This window comes from Rhincodon typus, chromosome 10 (genome assembly GCF_021869965.1).
Source record: "Rhincodon typus isolate 14 chromosome 10, sRhiTyp1.1, whole genome shotgun sequence".
In the NCBI taxonomy this organism is placed as follows: Eukaryota; Metazoa; Chordata; class Chondrichthyes; order Orectolobiformes; family Rhincodontidae; genus Rhincodon; species Rhincodon typus.
In genome coordinates this window covers 24,155,737-24,181,135 of record NC_063341.1, presented here as the reverse complement: position 1 = coordinate 24,181,135, position 25,399 = coordinate 24,155,737, and the positions used below count along the sequence as shown (strand labels likewise).

The following is a 25,399-nucleotide window of genomic DNA, read 5'->3' as shown; positions in this document are numbered from 1 at the left end:
GGTTAGAGAGGCGGGGACGAGCTGGACTGGTTTTGGGATGCGGTAGTGGGAGGGGAGGTTTTGAAGCTTGTGAAGTCCACATTGATACCATTGGGCTGCAGGGTTCCCAAGCGGAATATGAGTTGCTGTTCCTGCAACGTTCGGGTGGCACCGTTGTGGCACTGCAGGAGGCCCAGGATGGACATGTCGTCTGAGGAATGGGAGGGGGAGTTGAAATGGTTCGCAACTGGGAGGTGCAGTTGTTTAGTGCAAACCGAGCGTAGGTGTTCTTCAAAGCGGTCCCCAAGCCTCCGCTTGGTTTCCCCGCTGTAGAGGAGGCCACAACGGGAACAGCGGATGCAGTATACCACATTAGCAGATGTGCAGGTGAACATCTGTTTGATGTGGAAAGCCTTCTTGGGGCCTGGGATGGGGGTGAGGTGTCAGGGCAGGTATAGCACTTCCTGTGCTTGCAAGGAAAAGTGCCGGGTGTGGTGGGGCTGGAGGGGAGTGTGGAGCGGACAAGGGAGTCCCGAAGAGAGTGGTCCCTCTGGAAAGCAGATAAGGGTGGGGAGGGAAAAATGTCTTTGGTGGTGGGGTCAGATTGCAGATGGCGGAAGTGTCGGAGGATGGTGCGTTGGATCCGGAGGTTGGTGGGGTGGTACGTGAGGACGAGGGGGATTCTTTTTTGGTTGTTATTGTGGGGAGGGGGTGTGAGGGATGAGTTGCGTGATTGCATGGGAAAATGACCTGGGGGTGTGGGCTGGTGTTGGGAGTGGAGGAGTCGTCGACCGGGGTGTCCTGGAGGGAACGGTCCTTGCAAAATGCTAACAAGGAAGGGGAGGGGAATATGTGTTTGATGGTGGCATCCTGCTGGAGCTGGTGAAAATTGAGGCTTAAGATCCTTTGCATGTGGATGCCGGTGTGGTGGAAAGTGAGGACTAGGGGGATCTTATCGGTATTGTGGGAGGTAAGAGAAGGGGTGAGGGTACAAGTGCAGAAAATGGGCTGGACATGGCCAAGCGCCCTATCAACCATGGTGGCAGGGAATCCTTGGTTGAAGAAAAGAGTGGATATTGTTGAGGCCGTCTTGCAGAAGGTGGGATCATCAGAACAGATATGACACACAGAAAAATGAGGAGAGTGGAAATGGAGCCTTTAGAGGAAACAGGATGTGAGAATATACAGTCCAGGTAATTGTGGGAGGTGGTGGGTTTGTAGTGGATATCTGTGGCCAGCCTATCCTCAGAAATAAGGGAGGAGTCAAAGATGGACTGGGCGAAGGTGAGTGCAGAGTGGCTATTGGAAATGCAATTAATAATTTTGAACAGGAGAGGGAAGCAGCACTGATGATGTCACCAATGTACCCGAGAATGATTTGTGGGAAGGGAACTGAGCAGGTCTGGAACAAGGAATTTTCCATGAGCCCACAGAGAGACCGGCATTACTGGGGGCCCATGTGGGTATCCATATCCACCCCTCTGATCTGAAGACAGAGGAGTTAAAGGAGAAGTTATTCAGCGAGGATGAACACCGCCAGGCGGAGGAGAGTGGTAGTGGTGGATGGGGCCAGTTCAGGCCTTTGCTCTAGGGAGATGCGGAGAGCCCTTAGACTGTCCTGAAGGGAGACGCATGCCTAGAAGGACTGCATATCCATGGTGAAGATGAAATGGTTGGTACATGCAAAGTGGAAATTTTGAAGCTGACAGAAAGTATCAGAAGAATTGTGGATGTAAATCACTTGCATATTTCATAAAGTGCAGGCCATCCTCAGCATTATGTGCACTGGCTGCCTGGGGAGGAGAAAAGCATTACGCTGTTCATTCATTACTGAATTCATTCTCCTTAAAAGTCAGCAGCAATTTGGCATTCTTTCTTTCACCTTCAGCCCCTGAAAATACAGTGGCCTAATTACTAATATAAGTTAAAATTTTGTTCCCCTTGGCACTCGTTTATAAATAAGCTGTGCACATTTCTCTGCTTTTGCTCTCTTTACTTGACTTCGCCCTTAGTTAGTAAAAGATGAGAATACTTCTAATACACTGACAGATGAATCTATAAATTTGGTCCAAAAACAGAAATTGCTGGAGAAACTCAGCAGGTCTGGCAGCAACTGTAAGAAGAATGCAAAATTAACGTTTCGAGTCTGGTGACTCTTCACTTCCAATGAATTTGGTCCGTATACTTCATATTTTCTCAGTATGCAAAATCTAGGTTAGCTCATGGGGTATTATTAACACGTGGCAGGGGGTGACACTGGAAGAATTTGCGCCAGCTGAAAGTTAAGTGAGAAAAGACTCTTTAAAGGCTTTTAGTATCCATCTCTTTTCCTGGTTTGTTTACTTCCGTCTCAAAGCACTCCAAAGTAGGAGGAACGGCCATCGATTTCAAATGTTAACTCTTGTTTCCCACCCTGCAGATGTTACCAGAAGACCGACTAAGTCTTGCCTGCATTTTCTGTTTATCTTGGTTTCTAATAGATGCCTCTCCTTTTCCTTGAGTTGCTGCCGGATTATAACTGAAGGCTGCGTCTATCCTGCCCTGAGAAAGGATACACTTATCAGAGTCACAGCCAATCAGGGGCTCGGGAAACGCAAAGTGACACTTGCTAATCGCGCGCCCACCAGCCAATCGGCAGGGGCGCGGACGTGACGTTTCCCAAGCCTCAGAACCAATCAGCGGTCGATCTTTGCCACTGGGAGGCGGGGACTGCGAAGTTGTCAACGTCAGTAGTCCAGCGTCACCTAAAGATGGCGACTACCAGGAAGAGGTGGGATTGGGAGCTGGAGACGTTGTAGTAGTTGATTGTGTGTGTGAATGGGATGTTCTTGTAGAGTTTCTGTCCTGTGTGTGTCTGTGGGTGGTGAGAATCGGCCCGATGCGTGGTATCGGAGTTGATAGAGAGAGGTTCCTACCCTCTGCCCTATTGGGATGGATGATGCTGCTGCTTACTGTGTCCTGCCTTGGACTGAGGATGGTGGGGGCGATGGAGAAAGAGGAGAAACGCCAGCTCAGGTGAGTCGATGTGGCCCTTTCACCTTCTCGTGACGCGTCACCACTATGTACAGAAAAGTGTGCTTTGTACATGGGCACTTCTTGCCACTTCACCACACCTCCCTGTTCCTTCTGGGAACTCTACTGTCTTCTGGATCAATGTCGAGATCAACAGTTTTAGGGCTCGAGCCACCTTCTTCCATGTCCTTACCCCAAACTCTCGCACACCTGGCCTTGTTATCGCACGGTCTGCTATTACACACAACCCTTTGTTAGCCACTAATAATCCCCATTTATAGCAATTCATTCTCCAACTGTTCTTCTCATTCTTTGGGTTCTATCTCAACCTGTTGTTTACTCCTATCTCCACTCCCCCCATCTTCTGCATAAAAACCAACTTTTTCCTAGCTACTACCCGTTCTGAAGAAGGATCGCCACCTGACCTGAAACTTGGGGTTAGCTCGCAACTAGGAGGGGAACTTTAAGCCGGGGGGGGAAGTGGGGAGAAAAATCAGGTTTGTTTCTTTAGATTTGTTCTAATCAGAAAGTGACTTTTCCAAGAGGTTTTTCATATTAAGTGTATCTTATGGAATATCTCTGTGCTAAATGATTATATCATTTTTCAAAAATGAATTTTGGTTAGTTACAAATGTGTCTCCTGCTAAAATCTGACTTGACAGTCCTTTGAAATTTCTTAAAGATCAAAGCAGAGACCATTATTTAGATAGTTTTCACTTAGAAATAATTTTGTATAATGCATGCTACATTATAAAATTGTAAATTGAACGGTAGTTGCTGGCATTTAAAATAATTTGACTATAGATTATAGTTCTGTCAACAATAGTGCTGTTATTATTCAATGATGGTTGTATGGGTCAGGAAATAAGGAAATATTGTCATTACAATCGGCAGTTTGTAATTCTGCATAAGCCAAAAAGGAAATATTGTGTGTCAGGTCTTAGTAAATTCTGTGGGGAAAGTAATCTTTAAAGATCAGGGCTTTTGCTGTTGGGCAGATAAAATAACAGGTATTAGTTCTACTAGGTATTTTTTTTGAAATAATTTTAAAATGTTCCTACTTTTGTAATTTTAAAAGTATGTGAGGGACTTTGGTGTTTTTCTTTAAAGTATGATGTTGTAAAGTATACACAGAGTAAGTTAACACACTCTAGTTATGAGATGTTCTCCTGTCTGATCCTCTCATGTTTAGGTCATTGAAGTCAGCTTCTCATTGGCATCAATATTTCCTAGTTTTAAGCAATAAATATTTAAGGTGCTGAATGAAAGACAGTGAAAATCTGATTTTCTGTACCAACATTTTTACTAGATACAAACTGATATATGTGAGAAAGTAACGTTGATTGAACAAGGTGATTTTGTAAGCAAATTGTTCAAATTTAGATTTCATCGTTGGACTTTTTTTTATTATTCATTCATGGGGTGAGAGTGTCACCGGCTAGGCAGCATTTATTGCCCATCCCGAATTGCCCAGAGGGCAGTTAAGAGTCAACCACCTTGCTGAGGGTCTGGAGTCACATGTAGGCCAGACCAGGTAAGGATGGATGTTTCCTTCCCTAAAGGACATTAGTGAACTAGATGGGTTTTTCCAACAATTGACGATGGATTTGCAGTCACCACTAGACCTTTAATTCCAGATATTTTTTGAATTGAAATTCCACCATCTGCCATGGTGGGATTCGAATCTGGGTTGCTGGATTGACAGTCCAGCGATAACTCCACTAGGCCATTGCCTCCCCCATTGTTCACTTTGCAGTGCTGTTCGAATATCTATAGGGACAATTTGTGTTGACTGATAACATTATCTCACTGCAAGTGGAATTCCTTTGTAGAATGAAGTATTTATGTGTGTAAGTGTAGTGTAAGGAAGTACTTAGAAATAATTTGGTATAATGCATGCTAGACTATAAAATTGTAAATTGAACGGTAGTAACTGGCATTTAAAATAATTTGACTACAGATTATGTAAGTTGTATACAATTGGCCTGTAACCTTTTTCTGTAATATGAATGGCATATTATCTCTGCAATGGGAAGTTTAAGATGTTCTTGTGTTAACTTATGGAATAAGTTGTAATTACTGAAGGTTTTTTTCACTTATATTTGGAAGTTGAAGAATTCATGATGACTTTGATTAATGTCACAAATTCCTCCCTCTGGTATAGCATGATTTATGCCCCAGACTGAAGCAGGTTCATCTCTTATTCTTAAAAAAAAAAATGCAGTCTATCTACATTCTTTACAGCAAACAGCAACCTGTTTCACAGGTTTACTATTCTCTGAGAAAGAATAATTTCTAACTATTCAACCTTGTCCTGTTGTTAGAGAACCCACAAACAGGAACCCCCCACCACCCCAGTCCTTGTCCCTTGTTTGAATTGAAGATGGAGAACAGCACCTCCATATCTGCTACCATGTGAGAACAAATTTGGACATTATATTCTAACCAATGCATGACCAATACCTTGTACGACAAGAGCAAAATGGTATCTTTTTGTTTTGTAATGAATTTTCCTGTGAGTAGAACATAAGACTGTTTCTGTTAGCTATTGCAGTTTATTTGTCATGACAATTTCATGAGTGGTGCACTATGCTGTGGATGTTTTTTATCCTTCACCATTTGTTTAAATTAAGTTTGATGTAAGGTTTATATGTAATTAGTGCTAAACTTGATAATGTGCTTAACCCTACTTTTTATTTGAAGGTCAAACATAGTTTGTCAAACATTGATGTATTGTCTCAACATACTGAGGTTTGCTTGCAGCTGTTGAATATCCTTTTCAGTCCCCATGCAGCTTAGTTTCATCACAAATTTGCATATCATTCCTTCAGTGAGCGTATCTAGGGTTATTAATGTAAATAATAAAGCCCTTATATCTCAGTACTAATTACTGTTCATATCTGCTGTTGCTAATTTAAATTCTATCGTTTCCTGCCATACTGTCTTGTAACCAGAGATAACACAGTGTGGAGCTGGAGGAACACGACAGGCCAGGCAGCATCAGAGGAGTAGGAAAGTTGACGTTTTGGGTCGGGACCCTTCCTCAGAAAATGTCTTGTAACCATCTTTTTACATGCATCACTAATAATGCTTACTAATTCTTTTGAGGTTCTGTGACTCCTTGTCTTTCCTCTAAAAGAATTTTGTTGTTTTCTGATATTTTGCATCTGCCCTTTCCCTGGAACTAATCAAGGATTTCAGTATTTCAAGTTGAATTTTAAAGTTTGATAATATTGCGGTAGGATTATTGATTTGAAACCAAATTTACTGATTTTAATTGGGTGTGGTGTGAATTCTAGTGCTGGTTCTGTTATGAAAGACAGCATTCTCAGTAAGTTTGCTCTTCCACGTTTTTCAGGAGTCCATGTTACATTGTTTAACACACTGCTTTTTTTTTTATTCATTACCGGGATGTGGGCATCGCTGGCCAGGCAGCATTTATTGCCCATCCCTAATTGCCCAGAGGGCAGTTAAGAGTCAACCACATTGCTGTGGCTCTGGAGTCACATGTAGGCCAGACCAGGTAAGGAATGCAATTTCCTTCCCTAAAGGACATTAGTGAATCGGATGGGTTTTTCCAACAATCGGCAATGGATTCATGGTCATCATTAGATTCTTAATTCCAGATATTTTATTGAATTCAAATTCCACCATCTGCCTTGGCGGGATTTGAAGCTAGGTCCCCAGAACATTATCTGGGTCTCTGGGTTAATAGTCCAGCGATAATACCACCAGGCTATCACCTCCCGCTGTGTTCATCCCAAAATATTGTTGCATTGTTCAAAAACTGACAGCACATTCCAAAATCAATGAACAAATTTTTTCTAATAATTTATTGAGAATATCCAACAATATCATGCTTATTTCTTTTAAAGTATGGAGCCTTTTCATTTTTTGTGAAATGTCTGTGCCATTTAATATAAAACAGTTAATAGTCCAATAAATCATAAGGTACTTTCTGTCCCACCAACAATAGATGTGAAATGCCGTGAAAAATTAGGTGTTGGTCTCCGGAAGATGGAATGGCACTTTAGTTGGTTTTGTTTTTGTCCATGGAATGTGTTCTGAAATTACTTCTGTTTACATGTGTTATTAACATACTTAATAGTGGAAAGGAAGTCAAAGCTTATTTCCTGTGCTTTTACAGTGTTGTGTGTTAAAATGGTGAGCACAGATTGAAGATTAATCAGTTAAGATGTAGCTTACTCAAATTTCAGACGGACAAATATTGGAATTGTTATGGCAAATAAACCTCCAAGAGAGGATGACCGCAAAGCACAAATAAATTATGTCAGCCTTGAATGGCTTTATTGGGTGTAAATGCTTAGTACCGGATGTGTTGCCTATAGCTACAACAGATGCGATTACCGGCATTTTCAATAAACTACCTCAATCTTTACTGTTTGTTGATCTTGGACAGAATTACAGTAAAAAGTAGTGGAGTGGTATGTACAGTTATGTCCCAAATAAATTGGTTAAAATGCAAGAGACTCTGAAAACAATATAATCTGTTGAATAAGTTAATGTTAGGAATCTATTGTTTGCAAAAAAAAAAATGCTTTTGTGTGCTCCAAAGAGTGACAAGTTGTTGCTCTGTCAATCTTTTTCTTTTAACCTGCCTGCTAAATCTTTTACATTTATTTAGATGATCACAGAATAGTTACCATACATACAGGTACACTCATGATTAACCCAAAGGACAAATACAGTAACGTAATAAAAGGAGGAGAGAAAGAACTTGTATTTACTTAGTGCATTTACTCCTGACAAAGTCCCAAATGTTTCACAGATAATACATTGTTTGAATTACATACAAGTTGACTGCTGCATTTTGTCTGTATTGGGATCCCACAAACAACAATGCAATAATGTACCCTTAGAAATTGATAATTGATGGGTAAATGTTGGTGATGTCTCTCGCTTTCTCTCTCTCTCTCTCTCTCTCTCTCTCGCTTTCTCTCTCTCTCGCTCCCTTTCTCTCCCTCCTTCCTTCCCTCCCCCCACCCTCCATGGTATATAGTACCATGGGGACCTGTACATTGAATAAAGTAATCTCAACCCAGATGGCTATATGAAAGTGATATGTCTTTTCAAGATGTGTTTTTATTTCATGTGTAGCGGTAAAGTGCTTAATACATAAAAAAACAAAATGCTGGAAGTCTCAGCACAATATGTCAGCATCTGTGGAGAGCAAGTCAGTTAATATTTCACATCTGTAACCTTTCAGATGTAAAACAAATTCAATGTCTAATGGCACAGTGGACAGGCAAGTTATAAATCATATGTACTAAAAAAAACTTAAATGCATTCTGAGTCAGTGATTTATGAAATCTTAATTGCTTTGATGAAATCATGGAACAACTTGATTTAATATTGATTCAGGATGAAAATTAGTGGAAATGTTTGAGGTAAGGCTGATCAGATCAGCAATTTAGAGCAGGTACTTCAGAAATAATAAAATCGTCCTTTGCTGTCTTCTAAAAATTTTCCAGTTCTCAGATTTATTACTATTTCTGGTCACTTTATAATGTGTTCTCTTAATTGTATATAGTTTTTAATTTCCTTTGTCAGCCGTGGTTGACTGACCACTTTTGAGTTTTTGCACCCTGAACAAATGGACAGTAGCTGTAAGCCATATAATAGTTATTTTAAAGACTGTCCATTGCCATACCTTTTTAAAATATTTTCGCAAACCAATTCAGCTAACTTGTGCCTTATGCTTTCTTCATTTTCCTTATCAAATTTACTATCCTTGTAGGTTGTTCTTTTTTTGGAAACGTGGTACCCTTGTACCTTTTCCTGTTATGTTTTACATGAGTGTCAACAGCTGGTCTTGCAGCTGTACATTTCCCTTCTGTATAATATAGAGAACCAGCATACAAGTTGTGGCACTGATTCTGCATACACTTTATTGCACTTGCAGCAGAATCGAAGCCCATATTTTCATAGGTCACAGATGCTATTAATTTTCTGAATGTTGTTTTACTATGGGATGCTGTTGTTGGAGGGGGAATGTGTGAATGTTGTTGGCTACATTCCTGTCATCGTATCTTGGTCACCAGATTGAGGCTAGGCTGTGTACAGATGGTATTCTTTGAGGAGGTAACGAGTAAGTTTGACAGAAGAGAGCCAGTGGATGTGATCTATTTGGATTTTCACAAGGCTTTTGACAAGGTGCCACTTGGGTACTGATAAGTAAGATGAGAGTGCATGGTGTTAGGATCAAGATACTGTCATGGATAGAGAATTGGCTGACTGGCAGAAGGAAGACAGTGGGGATAGAGTGTCATCCTGAAAAAGAACAATCAGTGATTATTCCATTCTGCAGAGGTCAGTGTGGGACCACAACTATTCACATTATAAATTAACAATCTGGACCAAGGAACTGAGAGCATAGATGCTAAGTTTTCAAATAACAAAGGTGAAGGGGCAGATAGTTGAGGAAGTGAGGAAGCTATAGAAGGACTTAGGGTAGGAGAGTGGGGGCAAAGAAGTGGCAGATGGAATACAATTTGGGAATGTGTGAGGTTATGCACTTTGGTAGGAAGAATAGAGGTGTAGTCTGTCTAACTAGACAGGAGCATTGTTAACTCCGTTTGTAGTATCTTCTAACAAACCTGTTGCAGATGTGTTATAACAAACCCCTGGAGAAGGTGAAACCTAAATCCAGGCATCCTGGCTCAGAGGTAGGGACACTACTACTGTGCCACAAGAGCCCTAAGCAATGTTTTGTACTCAGCTATAGAGAGATATTTGGGCACATGACCAAGAATTTAGACAAAGATGTTGGTTTTATAAGAGTATCTTGAATTAGGAGAGAAGGAGCTGGAGATATCAGAAGAAATAATTCCAGACCTCAAGACTTCTGCAATTAATTGCAAGTCTCCAGTGGTGGCGCAATTAAAATTGGTCTTGTTCAGAAGGGCAAACCCTATTTGAAATCAGGGATGGGAATTTTAAAATCCAGGTGTTGTTTAACATATTGATCAATGAGCCCAGGGTGATGGTCAAATTGAAGTTGGTGAGTGTTAAGAGACAGCCAGCAGAAGTTTGGATGACCTCAGTTTACGGAGGATATGAAAGTTGCTAAGTTATCTTGTGAATATATTTAAACTAAAGTCTACAATGTTTGGACATGGATTTTTAATGTAATATGTGGGATCATATCCAAATGTTTCAGAAAATTTAAGATACGTGTTATTTTCTTTTGACCTTTTAAGATAAACACTTCACTTCTGTTCCACAGTTATAAAGCTTGAATTGATTCCAAGTTGCATTTGTGATAAACAGCAAGTATCTTTCTGTTGAGTAAATTTAGACTCAGAATAGTTGTAATTTAAAACTATTCAAGTTATGACCACAAAAGTTACGTTTTCAATTTTAAAATATTCAAGTTTTTGGCTTATAATAATAAATTAAATCTTTCGGTGTTGAGCATTGAGAGATTTACTATGTTTGCAGTTGAGTGTTAGTTTTAAAGTAGTATGAGATTTGAAAACATAACTGAATCTAGCATCGGGGATTTTCCCTAGGTAAATCGGGTAAAAATATCATGAAATCTTTGTTATATGAGATTTGTGTGGGAGTAGGAGAGAGGATTGTATAGTGACTATTCTAAAGTGACTCTAAAGTGACATTAGTTGTACAGCATTTTCGTTGCAAATAATACAATCCAATAATACAAACCTAGCTTCTAAGTTTAGAATTTCAACTCAGCAATTACCATAAATTTTCTGCGGCTGAAATTAAATTCTGTTCTGTTCTTGGCTTTTATGGAGAAAAGTGTAGTTGTGCTAAGTACCACATTTATTCCTCATACTGTTAAACTTCAAATGAATTAAAAGTAGCAAAAGGAAAAGTTTTATTACACTGCATTAATAAATGTAAAATGGCAGAAACTTCATTTAAGTGAAAGTTCAGCTCTGTCAATGCTGTCTAATTCATCGTAAAATGAGCTGAAATTCATGTCTTCTGCTACTTACAAAAGATCAAAATTCTATCTGGTTATTGAATATATGTCTGTGATAATTTATTTCCAAGCAATTTGGTATAAGGAATTAAACAATTTGGCATCACTTAAATGTTTGGTCATCTCGATCCAAATGAGTGGTGGTCTTTTTTTAACCATGTTAACAGTTCAGAAACTTTGTGGGTATAAATGAAGAAAAGAGAGTGTCAATCTGGCATAAATGACAGGTCCTGATTGAAACTATTTTCCAATGCTATGGAACTTTCCACAGTATTTGACACAGACTGATATTATTTGCAATTGCTTTTTATGGACATGCTTGGAAAATTGTCTTGGCTCAGATACTAGGAAATGTAAGTTGCTTTATCCTGAAAAAGAAATTTAATTGCTAATCACTGGCTTGTTATAACACGTTTTGAAACAGCAATCAGCCCTTTCCTTTGTACAGCAATTGTGGCCCATGCAAGGCGTAATTGTATATACAAGAAAACTTGTCATTAATAAAGTGCTTTTCAGAGCTAACGACTTCTAAAAATGCTTTATAATCAATTAAGAAATTTTGGAGTGTAATTGTTGTTGTAACGTATAATGTAATTGTGTCCTTATTGCAGTTGTACTTAAATTTGATTTCTTCTTTGCTTGCAGGGATCAAGTACTAGAAATGTTTGATCATGCTTATCAAAATTACATGGTAAGCTGCACCAATTTTTATGTATTGAGGTTTTTAAAATTTGCAGTGCATTAATATTTTTCTAGAGAATCTGAAAGCACTGCATTTAAGCCACAAAGACATATGTGAAAATTATGATTATCAAGGCAGGGTTGAAAGATATTGGAACAGAAAGTCTGTATCTCCACGTATTGTAGAAACTTAAATGAAGACTTGATTGTTTTTGAGTATTAGGTGTATTACTTGCGTCCTTAAAATATTTCAAATCCACATCTATATATTTCTTCTCTGCAGCTGCTAACGTCCAGTCATTAGCACAGTCGTTTTGCTGTAATTTTGCCAAAGGTGGTTTTGGAATTTGAAAGTTTTCATTTCTTAGGAAACAGTTTGTTAATTTAAGATGAGGAAAAGTTTACCAAACTACTCAAGTCAAAATGCTGTGATCCTTCAGTCAATTGTGCATAGTTTCATTGTTCCGGTTTGGTGGGTTTTGCTCTGCATTTGCAGTCTGAACCATGGTCAGAATGCCAAAGCACTGAACTGGTTCAGCGAATTTACAAGGTTAGCAGATGTGGCTGTAGAACTAGAGACTGATAATTAAAGCTGACTGTTTGCTAAGAGGGCTATAATTTTATAATTTGCCATTGTAGTCAATTCTATGTTAGACAGGATCTAACAACACTAATCTCATTTTAGAGCAATGTGAGTAGACAGCATAGTTATTCTGCCAAGTCATATTTGATCAAAAACATAACAAAACTGTTGGCCAGCCTCCAATTGCTGGTGAAGGTTCGAGTATTCTGAAAGGTAATTTGATTGTGCTGAACTTGAGTAATGCTGAAAAAAAAGGTACATTTTTGTCAAAGCTTTTTGTTTTGCACTTATCAGGGCAATTCACAAGAATATCAATGGAAAGGTGAACAGCGATGTTTTTAATGCTATCTATAAAGGCATTGCCATGGAGAATACACCAGTTAGATGATGGCTGATTGTTGACTGCTAAACTTTATTTAACTTTAAACCAGGCAAACTCATTGTGATTGGTCAAGGCTTTGCCCTGAGAAATGAACCAGAGAATTGGTTTCACCTAGATAGTTCAGATGAAATAGGTGCATTGTGTCAACGTGCAAAGGACAGGATCCTGTATATTATTTTTAAATATTTTTCATGGGATGTGGACTTTTCTGGCTAAACCAGCATTTATTATCGTCTTCAATTGTCCAGAGGCTAGTTAACAGTTAACTACATTGGTGTGGATCTACAGCCACATGTAGACAAGGTCAGGTAAGAATGGCAGATTTGCTTCCTAGTGAACCATATGAGTTTTATGATAATCAACACTTACATGGTCACCATCGGACCCGATTTTTATTGAATTCAAATTTTACTGTCTTCTACTGGAGTTCAAACTCATACTCCAGAACATTAGCCTGGAAGGTTATAGATTACTACTACTCCACAGCTTCTTCAATTAAATGATTTATGTAGCTTTTGGTATGCTCTTAAGCACCACGCTGTGATCTTAAAATTGATTGTCAATGTAATTGTTAGCACAGTCTGGATTATTTAGCAAATGTTTCACAATTGCAAAATTACATCTATTGTTGGAAATGGTATTTTAAGGGTTTACAATCACAGGCTGACTATGTATGGTCTATACATAGTCTGTAGGTCCTGAAAAGTGCTCAGTCTACTTCTGATTACCCTCTAAGAATGAGGTATCTCAAAACTCTGAGCAAAAGTTGAAGCATTGTGCAAACCGCTATCTGGTATACAGTAGCTTCACTAGTGGTGGTCGCCACTAACAGGAGACTACTATAAAGTCTAAAAGACATTCAGCTTATCTCAAATGAGTCATGTGTTATGTGAATTTTGTTGATGTGATGCCAAGCTTTAGACTGTCAGCCCCAAAGAATGATGGACTATATCTATTAGCATATCTCCTTGCCTATTAACATATCTCCTATTGCCTCTCTTGCCTTGCAAGGTACTGAATGTATCCAATCAATCCACAGTTACAAAGCTCAAAACGCTGGTTTCCAACATTATCCTATGATTGGTCTATGAAATAATGCTGAGTGTGCTGAGAACTACACTGACAATCATTTAACTTTGTCAGTCAGACTCGCAGTATGGTGCATTTATATGCAACTTCCAGTGCATGCTAATATGCAGGGCTCTATTCTTTGCAGGCAGGAAGAACATGTTCACCACACTGTACCTGTTTCAACTGAACAGAATAGATGACCGCCATTGTCTGATTCACTGGTGCATTGCTCTGGCAATGCCTCTACAAATCAGAGTCCACTTGCCAACCAATCGGCATGCCATTCTCATATAATATAAAAAATGTTGTTTCCCTTTACAACAGTATTCCTGTGAATTGTCTTGATGATGAGTGCAACATGAAACTTTTCAGCGAAGTCTACAAATATTTTGACAATATTTTCAAATATCTAGTTTTAAATACTACAAGGCCTAATATGGTTTAATGGTCTACTTTTGAAAGAAGCAAGGAAAGCATTAACATTTAAGTAGTGCCGTGTCACAAAGTGCTTTACTGGCACGTATTCAGTTTTTGAAGTGCTACCGTGGTTATTATGTAAGTAAATACAGCATCTAATTTGCACACAGTAAAGTATCACAAACAAGAAATGAGCTGACTGACTACTTGGCTGAGAGATAAATGATGAATGTTCATCAAATTGCGCCAGGGAGCTTTTATGTCGGGAGAGAGACTGACATTGGTTTGACATCTCATTCAGAAGTTAGCAATTTTACTAATGTAGCACATTGTACAATTAGTCTACATTGCTTATTTCAGGACCTCAATTTCAGGAGTGGAGCTTGAGCCCATAAACTTTTGATTCAGTGATAAGATTGCTAAACAAATGAACTAAACATCATTTTAAAATTTAGGAGTTAATTCTGCATGATTGTGAATATAACTAGAAATTTGCATTATTGATGGCACTGCCTTGGTTTAATTTAAATATTACAATTCTGCATGGTTGTGATTATAACTAGCAATTTGCATTATTAATGGCACTACCTCGATTTAATTTACATGCACTATAACGTGACACAGATTATATAAAATACCAAGATGTTGACATTTAACTGAAAACTGCATTTAGTACGGTGAAACTATTTTGTGGAAAAATACATTATCATTCAAAACAATGGTACGTAAAGACTTAGCTCAAATTGGTTCTGATACACTTCTAAAGTAGAGAATGATTATAAATTAAGTGTTTAATTTCCAATTATTAGCACTTTAATGTATTGTGGTAAAAGGACTGTCTCATGATAAAATACAGTGATATTTTCTTAAGTTCCTGTTTGAACCTGGTTGACTGTCTGCACCAAAATAAAAGCTCAGCACTGCAGATGCTGGAGATCTGAAATCAAATTCTCCAGAAAGTGCCAGAGAAACTCAGCAGATCTGGCAGCATCTGTGGAGAGAGGAATTAAGTTAATGTTTTGAATCTGATATGACTGTTTGGAACAGTTTCTCCAGTTTTTCTGTTTTGTTTTTTGCTACACTAAATTTGATATTCAGGTCAACAAGATTAAACAGAAGGGGAGGACTGACTGTACCTAGGTGGAGGTAGAGGATAAAGTGAGGGAGAGGAGGAGGATAAAGGTTCAATTTTGGAGCAAGCTGATAAGGTAAACAGGGTAAAAGAAAGCTTAGATCATAGGAGGAGGGTTTAACAGAGGTTGGGGACTTTTTTTTTTGCCTATTCAGCATTTTGGGAAGAGGATTCCAGATCTGATTTCTTAGTCTGATCTGATTCTCTCATTTCTTTCGGGATGGAAAGTTGGGCATTGGTCTAGTATTTCTTGTCAGCTGGTGATTAGAAGAGAGTGATACGATTTGTGAGAATGAGTGAAGGTGAATGAGCAATGTGGCTCAACTGGAGATTGGAAAGGCATTTTTTTTTTTCCTCACTGGAGGGAGGGCAGATGAAATGTTCTTGCCAACGGTGGAATGGGGTAGTTGGATTTTCTTGTTAGGCCAGGGTGGGAACAGTGAGGATTGCAAAGAATACAGTTCAGATTTTCTAGTCATTGCGGGTCAGAGAGAGCTAATTTTGTAGTCCTAGAATAATTTGATGGCAGTTGGTAAAGGGGCAAGAGTTATAGGCTACAGTTGTCCTCAGTGATATTCCAGCTACTTACTATGAGGTTTCACAGGATTTCTGTTCTAATCAAGTTAAGATTTCACAGATCTGTGTTGTTGGAAGTTTACTATGAATTCCTTTTATGTTATTTTTGATGGAGTTCATTTTAGTTGGGAATATTTTTGAGTAATTATTTCCCTACATCCTATTTTTGTCCAGACATTTGAATGAACCAAGGTTTCCCCTGCGATTTATGAACGCAAGGTGCTTGATCAAGACTAGCATTGTTAGGGGAGTTTATGTATTATCCTTATTTTGTCTTTGTTTGGGAGGTCTGTATCAAAGTGCATTATACAGGCATTGTTATGTAACATTGGTTGAACCTCTTCGTAATTAGATTTACGTGGTATGACCTTCAAAATGCTAGCTAAGGAGCGATGCATGTGGAATGTTGCAATCACATGCTGTTTTTAATCTATTATAAATAGGTGGAAACTTGATTTTCAGTTCAAGTAGTAAATGTTTTGAGTTCCAAAGTACAACATTGTGAACATTAGTTTATTTTTAATAATATCTTGCCTAAGTATTGTAGGTTTGCGGTTGACTGAACATAAATTTGTGGATTTTGATCTTTGTGGAAGTCGTTGTACTTGTGTGAAATGTTGATATTATTAGGACTTTTTAGTGGTAGAAATGTCATTTGGCCTGCAAAGAAAAATTAATGTTGCTACATTTCCAACTTGGAAAAAGTAAGACATAAAAATACCCCATCTCTGTAAATAGGTAAAAAGCAATTTGTTTTCCCAGTTTAGAAAACTATTTGTTCTCCCAGTTAGATTCTGCTGTATGCTCCTGAAATATTGTCAGATGTACAAGTGCAAATAACACATTCTTGACATTATTATCTTTACAGTGCTCAGTTAATTTCTTTTCTATTGCTGTCACCTTTACTATGTCATTGGGATGATCATAAACTTGAATAATACAGATATCCTGTTGCCCTAATAACAAGGAACTAAAACTCTATCATTTAACTTTGGTTGATGTACATTGAATAGGCAACAGTGTGGTTATTGCAGCCTTTAAATCTGATGTTTTCTTTGTTACTGAGCTGATCTCATCAGTCCTTGGTAAATCGGTATATGAACAACTGATTTAACAGTTCACATCTCTGTAGTAACAGTTTTGAGCAATTGTAAAAGGCCTGATGTCAGAAATAAGGAAAATTCTAGGATCTGTTACAAAGAATGTGATAATTGGATGCTTAGGAAATAGTAGTAACATTGAGAAAGTCAGAATAAACTTAAAAAGCGAAATAATGATTGACAAACAAATTAAATATTATTTGAGGATGTAACTCACAGAATGAGTAAAGGAGAATCAGTCAATGAGATGTATTTGGATTTTCAGAAGACTTTCAATTAGGTCCCACATAGGAGGTTAGTAAGCACAATAATTATATGGGCTACTATATTGATTGAGAATTGGTCAATAGAAAATAGCGCATAGAAATAATCAGTTAACTGTCAGGTTGGCAGCCTGTGTCGAGTGGCGTACTGCAAGGAGCAGTGCTTGGGCCCTAGGCTATTTGCAATGTATATGAATGATTTGGATTTGGGGACTGAATCTAATTTTACGAGTTTGCTGATGACACTAAAGTATTTGGGAACATGAGTCGTGAGAAGGATGAAAGTGGCTTCAGGGGGATTTAGATAGGCTAAGTGAGTAGGCAACAACATGACAGATGGAATGTAATAGAATATGGGAAGTAATCCACCTTGGTAGGAAAATCAGCGGAATATTTCTAATATGATGAAAGATTGGGAAGTGTTGATGTTCAAAAGGACCTGGGTGACCGTGTTTGTAAATCACTGAAAGCTAACATGCAGGTGCAACAAGCAATCAGAAAGGTGGCTGGTATATTGGCCTTTATTGCAAGAGGACTTGAGTAAAGAAGCAAATATGTGTTGCTTCATAGAACCTTGATGAGATTAAACCTAGAGTGTCGTGTTGCCTTACCCGGGGAAGGATACTCTTAATTTCCACAAAGAGAATGCAACAAAGATTGATCAGAAGTACACTCTTCTATCTGTGTCTACTTAGAAAAAGAAAGAACTAGCCACCTGGGGTCTTTTGTACATTTTTATGAGTATTCATATTTCAAGTTCTCTCCCAGTATACAAAGTATAGTTTGTAGCTAGATAACATAACTTTGATAACGTTAGCTGGATTTTGCATTGAACACATCAGAAGTCTGTGCCACATAATTGCTGTCTAAGTAATCCTACTCCAGGTGTGAATGAATAGCTGTAGTCAATGGTTCTTGTGTATGATGCTGGTTTAGTGCAACTTCTTAACATTAAAATATAGAATTGTAGTCAAAATATTTGCCTCATCTAACCAGTTCTAAAGCATAGCAACAGGTTATCATACAAGGATGCTGACAAAGGTGCTGATATTTTTAGTTTGAAAGTCATGGTTTTATAATCTCAGTACCTTTTTTTACAAAAATAAATTCAAGCTCCCAGTCCTTCTGATCAAAAGACAAATGCCACAAGGTTCCACATCTTAACAAAAACTTTTCTGTATAAGAGTTGAACAAAGAGAGCGTTGCTAATTTAAAGCTTATTTCACAAGTGTTTGTACTTTTAACCCTGGTAATCACAAGTGAACACTCCCCATTCTATTTTTGTTTTCACTTAAGAGCTCCCCATACTTTAGGGATCATGAGGGTTCCTTCCTTTTTCTGGGACCAGACTGAGGTGTGCTAGAGGTCTCAGAAATTCTTTGATTCTCTTCCTATTATTCTGAGAAGTAGGAAATTTCTTGGGTCCTACCACTAACATCTGACTAGGTGAACCCTTTGACTGTCTTTTTCAAACCCTCACTATTATTGATTCCCCAGTTCCGGCATGGACCTCATGGCATTCTTGATAAGTCTCTTCAAAAAGAAGCTTTTTTTAAATTCACTTGAGGGAGGGTTTCGCTGGCTTTGCTAGCATTTATTGCCCATCTCTAGTTGCCCTTAAGGTGATGGTGAGCTGCTTCTTGAACTGTTGCAGACTTGTTGTTGTTTATGATAGTTCTCTGCTTCTGGTTTCATAGCTCCTGGAAAATTCTCTCTTAGTATGTCTCGAACCTGCTCCTTTGGCTGTCACAAACTTCAGCTGTCCTGTGTTTATGTGAAAATTCATACATACAAAACCCAAGTCCTGCCTGACTGCTAACTCTCTGTATGGAAATGGAGTGCACTGGGGTATCTCAGAAATTTAAACAAATTAATTATCTCCAACTTCAAACATCCTTTTTATGTAAATCCATGACTGAAGCAGCTAAAGGGTCTCAGCTTTTACTGGGGTGATCTTTTATTGAGATTAATAGGATCCAGGTGTTCTATCTGCTGGGTCTGGAGTGCTAGTGTCAGTCAGAGGAGGACAATGGGGAACTGGGGAGGGAAGCAGATGAAGGACTGGTCTAGGTGTGGAAGGCGGCTGGGGTAATGGGCTGCATGTATTGGTGGTAGGTTTGAGGAACGGGACTGGAGAAAGAAACCGCAAGCAGACAGCAGAACAGTTGAATGCTGCAAATGAGGCATCTGGGGAAGTTGGATGTTCTGTGGAGTGTGGAAGAAGGCTGCAAGTGGCGAAATGAAAGAGGCTGCTAGAGTGGGTGGAGAGGGTGGTTGCAAAGGACTGAGAACATTTTTAAACCAATCAACAAAGGCACTTAGGATCCAAGTAAACTTGAAATCACCGAGGTAATGAATTTCTTGAAAATGAGTTATGGAATCTCTGGTTTAAAGCTGCCTAACTTCAGGCACTACTACATTTGGCAGACTAGTAGAATTCACTACGTATGAATATGGTCAATTGTTAAATTTAAATCTGAGATTGAGACCAGAGATGCAGAAAACAGAATAGTAGTTATGTGTTTAAAATGTTTCAGCTGTGACTTCAGCAGTCTGTGGAAATTGTTCTTATGGGGATAGCATAGTCTGGATCAATCATTTTGAAAACATGCTTGTTAATTTATAACTGTTTTATACCAATTTGAATGATGTGGTGTCTAGGAAATTAATATTTTCCTTGTGTGTTGTGGCTTTAAATTTAATGGAAAGCTAGGTTTCCTCTTCTGTGTGGATGTCCACAGTCCATATGTGACAGGAGTTCTGAAGCTGGAAGTCAATACATTGAGCCACCGATCAGACTGCGTGGACCCTCAGAATGGCAGCGTGGCCTCGCAACCTAAAGGGAAAGTTGTTGGAGAGTTGATAATTATTGAGGATATTGATGAATTATTCTAATTCTAGAAACATAGGAACATGAATAGACCGTTCAGTTTGTCGAACCTGCTTCACCATTCAGTGAGATCATGGTTGATCTGGGGCCTAACTTCATACGTTTGCCTTGGGCCCATATCCCTTGGCACCCTTGCTTATTAAAAACTTGTCTATCTCAGATTTAAATTTAATAATTGAATTGGCATTCTCAGCCATTTCAGGAAGAGAGTTCCAAACCTCCTCTACTCCTTGCACTTGAAAGTGCTTTCTTACATCTCCCCTGAATGGCCTGGTCCTAACGTTTAGTCAATGCCTCCTGGTTCTAGACTCTTCAACTAATGGAAATAATTAATCCTCACCTACCGAGTCTTTCCTTGTTAATATCCTGAAGACTTCGATTTGGATCACCCCATAACCCTCTAAATTCTAGAGAATGAAGGCCCACTTTGCCTAATCTCTCCTCATAACCCCCAAAATCCAGGTTTCATCCTTGTAACTCTGCATTGAACCTCCTCCAGGGCCAAAAGACCTTTTCTAAGGTGTGGTGCCAAGATCTGCTCACAGTACTCTAAACTGGGGTCAAACTGTGTCTTTGTATTACTGCAGCATAACCTCTGCATCCCTGTACTGCAGCCCTTCAGATATGAAGGTCATGATTCCATAGCCTTGACTCTCTTCTAGATGTTGGTGTGTTTGCTGAGCTGGGAGGTTTAATATTAGACGTTTCGTCCTCTTACTAGGTGACATCCTCAGTGTTGTGGAGCCTCCTGTGAAGTGCTGGTTTGAATTCAATGGTCTGGTTTTTGCTGCTTCTGGTAAGTGCCGGTTCTGGCTGTGCATTGTAATGGTTGGTATATCACGTCTAATTCAATGTGTTTGTTGATGGACTCCATGGCTGAATGCCAAGCCTCCAAGAATTCCCTGGCTGTCCTCTGTTTGGCTTGTCCTATGATAGTAGTGTTGTCCCAGTTGAAAGTGTGGTTTTTCTTATCTGTGTTTATTGAAACCAAGGACATCTGGTCGTGTCATTTAGTTGCTAGCTGGTGTTCATGGATGCTGGTTGCTAGTTGTCTGCCTGTTTGTCCCAGTCTCCACATGGTATCTTGTAAACCACGTTTATCCTGTCCATGGTATCTATTGGGTCTTTAACCCTGATCACTTGCTGTCTGGCATTTATCCGTGGTCTCCATCAACAAACACATTGAATTAGACCTGATATAGCGACCATTCCAACGCACAGCTGGAATGGGCACCTACTGGAAGCAGCAAAAACCGGACCATATAAATTCAAACCGGCTCAAGACAACAGCGCTTCACAGGAGGCTCCACAGCACTGAGGATTTCACCTAGTAAGGGGACAATACATCTGCTATCAATCCTCCCAGCTCGGCAAACACTCCAAAATCTACAACCAGCACCCGAGCTACAATTCTTCACTTAAACCCTGACTCTTTTTCTGCATCTATTCAAGGCATTTCAAAGAGCTATGCACCTGAACTCCCAAATCTCATTGGGCATCCATTGTATTTAACTTTGTGCCTTCTCAAAAAAAATACTGTGATCTATCCTTTCTTGGTCTGAAAAGGATTATCTCTCACTTGCTTATATTAAAATTCATCTACCACAGCTTTGCCTATTCACTTAATTTATCAATGTCCTGCTGTAATTTTATCCTGTTGCCAATACTGTCTACAACACTGCATCATTTTATGTTGTCAGAAAATTTGGATAATTGACTGTAGCATTGTCTAAGGTCATTAATGAATATTGTGTTGATGCCTCAATTATTCATAAATCCCTGTGAGATATAACTAGTCACTTCCTGCCAATTTGGGTACTTATCTATTATTTCAAATCTGTTTCCTACCACTCAACTAGTTTCCTATTCATGTCAATTATTTACACTGATTTCTGTGGACTTCTCCCTTAGCTAACAGTATTTTGTGTGAGATTTTATCAAAAGCCTTCTTGATGTCCATATAAACAACATCCATTGATTTACATCCATCACCTTTGTCACCTCTTCAAAACATTCTGAGATTTGTCAGACGTGACTGACCTTCCATGAATCCATGCTGATTCTCCCTAATTAAGTGAATTTTTTTGAGGTTATCAGTTATTCTATCCTTGATTATAGACACCAGCAATTTCCCCACCACAGATGTCAGGCTAACTGGTCTGTAATTCCCAGGTTTCCCTGTTAGCCTTCTGTAAGAGCAGAATGACATGTGCAAATTTCCAATCCAGAAGTGCAACTCCTGAATCCTGGGAACTCTAAAAATTTATGGTTAGGGCATTGGGAACATGCTGTACTACCTCTTTCAACAGCTGCGGATGAAAGCCATCAGTTCCTGAGTATTTGTCACTCTTCAGTTCTATTGTGTTCCCATTATTGATGACTTACTTCAGCCAGTTTCATTTAGACCTGTCCCTCACACTCTTTAATTTCTTTTGTACTTCTGGCATGCTATCATCCTTTCTGCTGTGAATACCGAAGGAAAATAAGCATTCAGCATGTCTGCTATTTCCCCATGATCATTAATATATCCCCACTCTCACCGATCAGTGGGCTAGTAGTACGCTGAAGCAGCCACTTTCTTAAATCGCTTCTTATTGTCTTTTAAGTCCCTAGCAAGTTTCCTTTCATAATCCTTTTTAGCCGCTCTTATGTATTTGTCCCTTTCTTTTAATTTTATGCTGTCACTTATCTCCTTCGATGTCTACTTCTGTGAGAGTCCAAATACCTAACAGAAATACAGAAAGTATTATTATGTGACAGCATCTCCTCATAAATGAGTTAGAGAAAATAAAAAAAAGCCCCTGAAAGAGACCCCCAAAAAAATTTTGAGCCTTGATGCATGGCAAGATTCACTGCTCGACCTTTTGCTTTAGGTTCGACTAGTGATAAAATGAGAGGGGGGGTTTATTCCTTCCTTGTAAAGTTTTTGTTAGAGGCTCAAATTGTATGATTTGAACAGAAGTCTAATGGCATACCTTTTATTGATGAAAATATTGATGTAGTCTTTCTGAATACTTTCTCTTTGGACATGGTTCAATTTTTAGAGAGGAAAAAGATTGACTTTAATTTTTGGATTTGTGCAGGAACATGCTTACCCAGCTGATGAACTAATGCCCCTGACATGTCGTGGCCGTGTGCGTGGTCTGGAACCTAGTCGTGGTGATGTGGATGATGCGCTTGGCAAGTCAGTGTACTTTTAAATCATTCTAGCTGTTAACCACAACAGTAGTTTTTACACAAGCTGAAGAAAATGTGGAATGCAAATCCATTGTTTAGATTGACAGAGTTTTACAATTGATATATCTTGAATGCTGTAATAAGTAAAAGTTAGTATTAATTTGGAACTACAGGAGTTGAAATAGCTGCACCAATTTAACTTGAAAATTTTCAGTTTTGAGCCTCCTTAGTCCGCACTATTTTTCTTCTTTTGTTTCTGGAAGTACCCACTGAAATTTATTAGGCTTTGGCCAACTGACTTGCAGGAGATGGGTGTTGTAGAATCATAGAATCCCTACAGTGTGGAAGCAGGCCATCAAGCCTATGCTGACCCTCCAAAGAGCATCCTACCCAGAACCACTCCCCCCACCCCCCCGCCAAACCCTATCCCTGTAACCCTTCATTTCCTATGGCTAATCCACCTAACCTGAAACCTTTTGGACTTGGGTGTTGCAAAGAGTATTCTGAGTTCTCTCAGTATTTTATTCAACGACAACAACGATATTGCTTTTAATGGAATTCAAAACTACTACTAGTACCCTGAAGAAATCATTTTAATGTGCACAACTATAACATTTAGAGCTCATTTTACACTAAATTATGATGACGGTAATAAAAAACGGGCCACATTCGATTGTGCATGTATAATCTGAAAACCATTTTCATTCAAGCAACAAAATATTTTCTTGTCTTAAAGCTCTAAACAGTCCCAGTTGAGTTGTACAAGCCATGTAATTCTTGGTGATTTAAAATATATAAATTCGTCAATAGGGAAATGGTTTTTGCAAGTCTTTTCTGGGTACCTGCAATTCTGCATTTGGCAGAGTAGGAATGAAACCAGGAGAATTTAAATGGTGTAGCAGTGGGCTGGAATTTTGTTCTTTGCTTGTTTTAGAGCACCTACCATTGGTTCCTTTAGCGATCATTAGTGAGGCTACACAGTGCATGATACAACTAGCTGGAGCTCCTCCTAATTATACCTGAACGTTACTGGAGATTTGGAAATCACATTTTACATTTGTGTTTTTTACCAAGAAAAATAAGAACCTATAGTCATGTCAGTCTGTTCTACTACTGATCCTGTATAACTCAATATGGTGATTTATTTTTTCCTTTTTAAGTTTTCTTTAATTGAAAGCTACAAACAGAGTTCCAAATAATGTGTTAAGATGGGTTAAATGGATATTGGGTTCAAAACGTGTGTATGTAGTCTTGTGCATCTAGAACTATCTTGTTCCGTCCTTGCATCAACTGTACTACTTTTTCTTTCAGGTTTTCTTTGACTTTAGTTGATACTCTGGACACCCTTGCAGTAAGTTAAATGTACTTTGCTCATATTTTAAATGGACTGAAGGATGAATGGCTAGAAAATATTATAAACTCGTGTGCTTTTGTGTTGTAGCTGCTGAATCAAATAGAAGAGTTTGAAGTTGCTGTGAAAAGGGTTATAAGTGATGTTCACTTGGATAATGATATTGTAGTCTCTGTCTTTGAGACCAATATTAGAGTGCTTGGGTAAGTTCTTGGAAAAAAAGATGCCACTATAATTTATTTTACTTATTTTACATTTCTTCTGTAGAACACAGCACATTTAGATTGCATTATGAAATAATATGAAGAATAATAGTAAAAACAAATCTTAGATCATAAATCGAAAGCAAGAATTGATATGCATGAATAAGCCAGTTGGATGCCTAGTAAATATTTTATCCATTAGGGGTTTGCTGGGAGGCCATACAATGGCTCTTATACTGAAAGATCAAGGTGAGCAGATGCAGTGGTATAATGATGAACTACTCGATATGGCAAAGGAACTTGGTTACAGGTTATTGCCAGCATTCAACACTACCAGTGGACTTCCCTATCCTAGGGTGAGTAATACACTTCATTTAATATAATTCAAGAATATACAAATAGTGATTCCCAAAAGGCTTTCGGGTCAAATGGAACTAGTGAGTGGGGGATAAATAGACCGAAGCTGAGTCCAACAGTAGAAATTAGAGGGCACATTTTATGTGGAAGATCGGAAAATGGAGAAGGGAGGATGGAAAAATAGAGACTGGAGAGGAGGGAGTGAAAGACAAAAATGGAGGATGACGAGTGTAAAGATGAGACAGGAAAGAGAGAA

General features: G+C 38.8%; 1 protein-coding gene across 2 annotated transcripts in view; it reads left to right on the top strand.

Moving 5' to 3' along the window:
* The first annotated feature begins 2,708 nt into the window (after window positions 1-2,708).
* Window positions 2,709-25,399, top strand: part of edem3 (ER degradation enhancer, mannosidase alpha-like 3) — a 71,091-nt gene continuing 48,400 nt past the window's right edge. The window contains exons 1-6 of one of the 2 annotated variants that reach the window (XM_048602042.1): window positions 2,709-2,994; window positions 11,606-11,651; window positions 23,139-23,239; window positions 24,544-24,583; window positions 24,674-24,786; window positions 24,989-25,142. In XM_048602042.1, the coding sequence (XP_048457999.1) occupies window positions 2,858-2,994; window positions 11,606-11,651; window positions 23,139-23,239; window positions 24,544-24,583; window positions 24,674-24,786; window positions 24,989-25,142 (591 nt within the window). In that variant the 5' untranslated portion in view covers window positions 2,709-2,857. The remainder of the gene's footprint in view (window positions 2,995-11,605; window positions 11,652-23,138; window positions 23,240-24,543; window positions 24,584-24,673; window positions 24,787-24,988; window positions 25,143-25,399) is intronic. The other variant, XM_048602043.1, reaches the window with a different exon arrangement.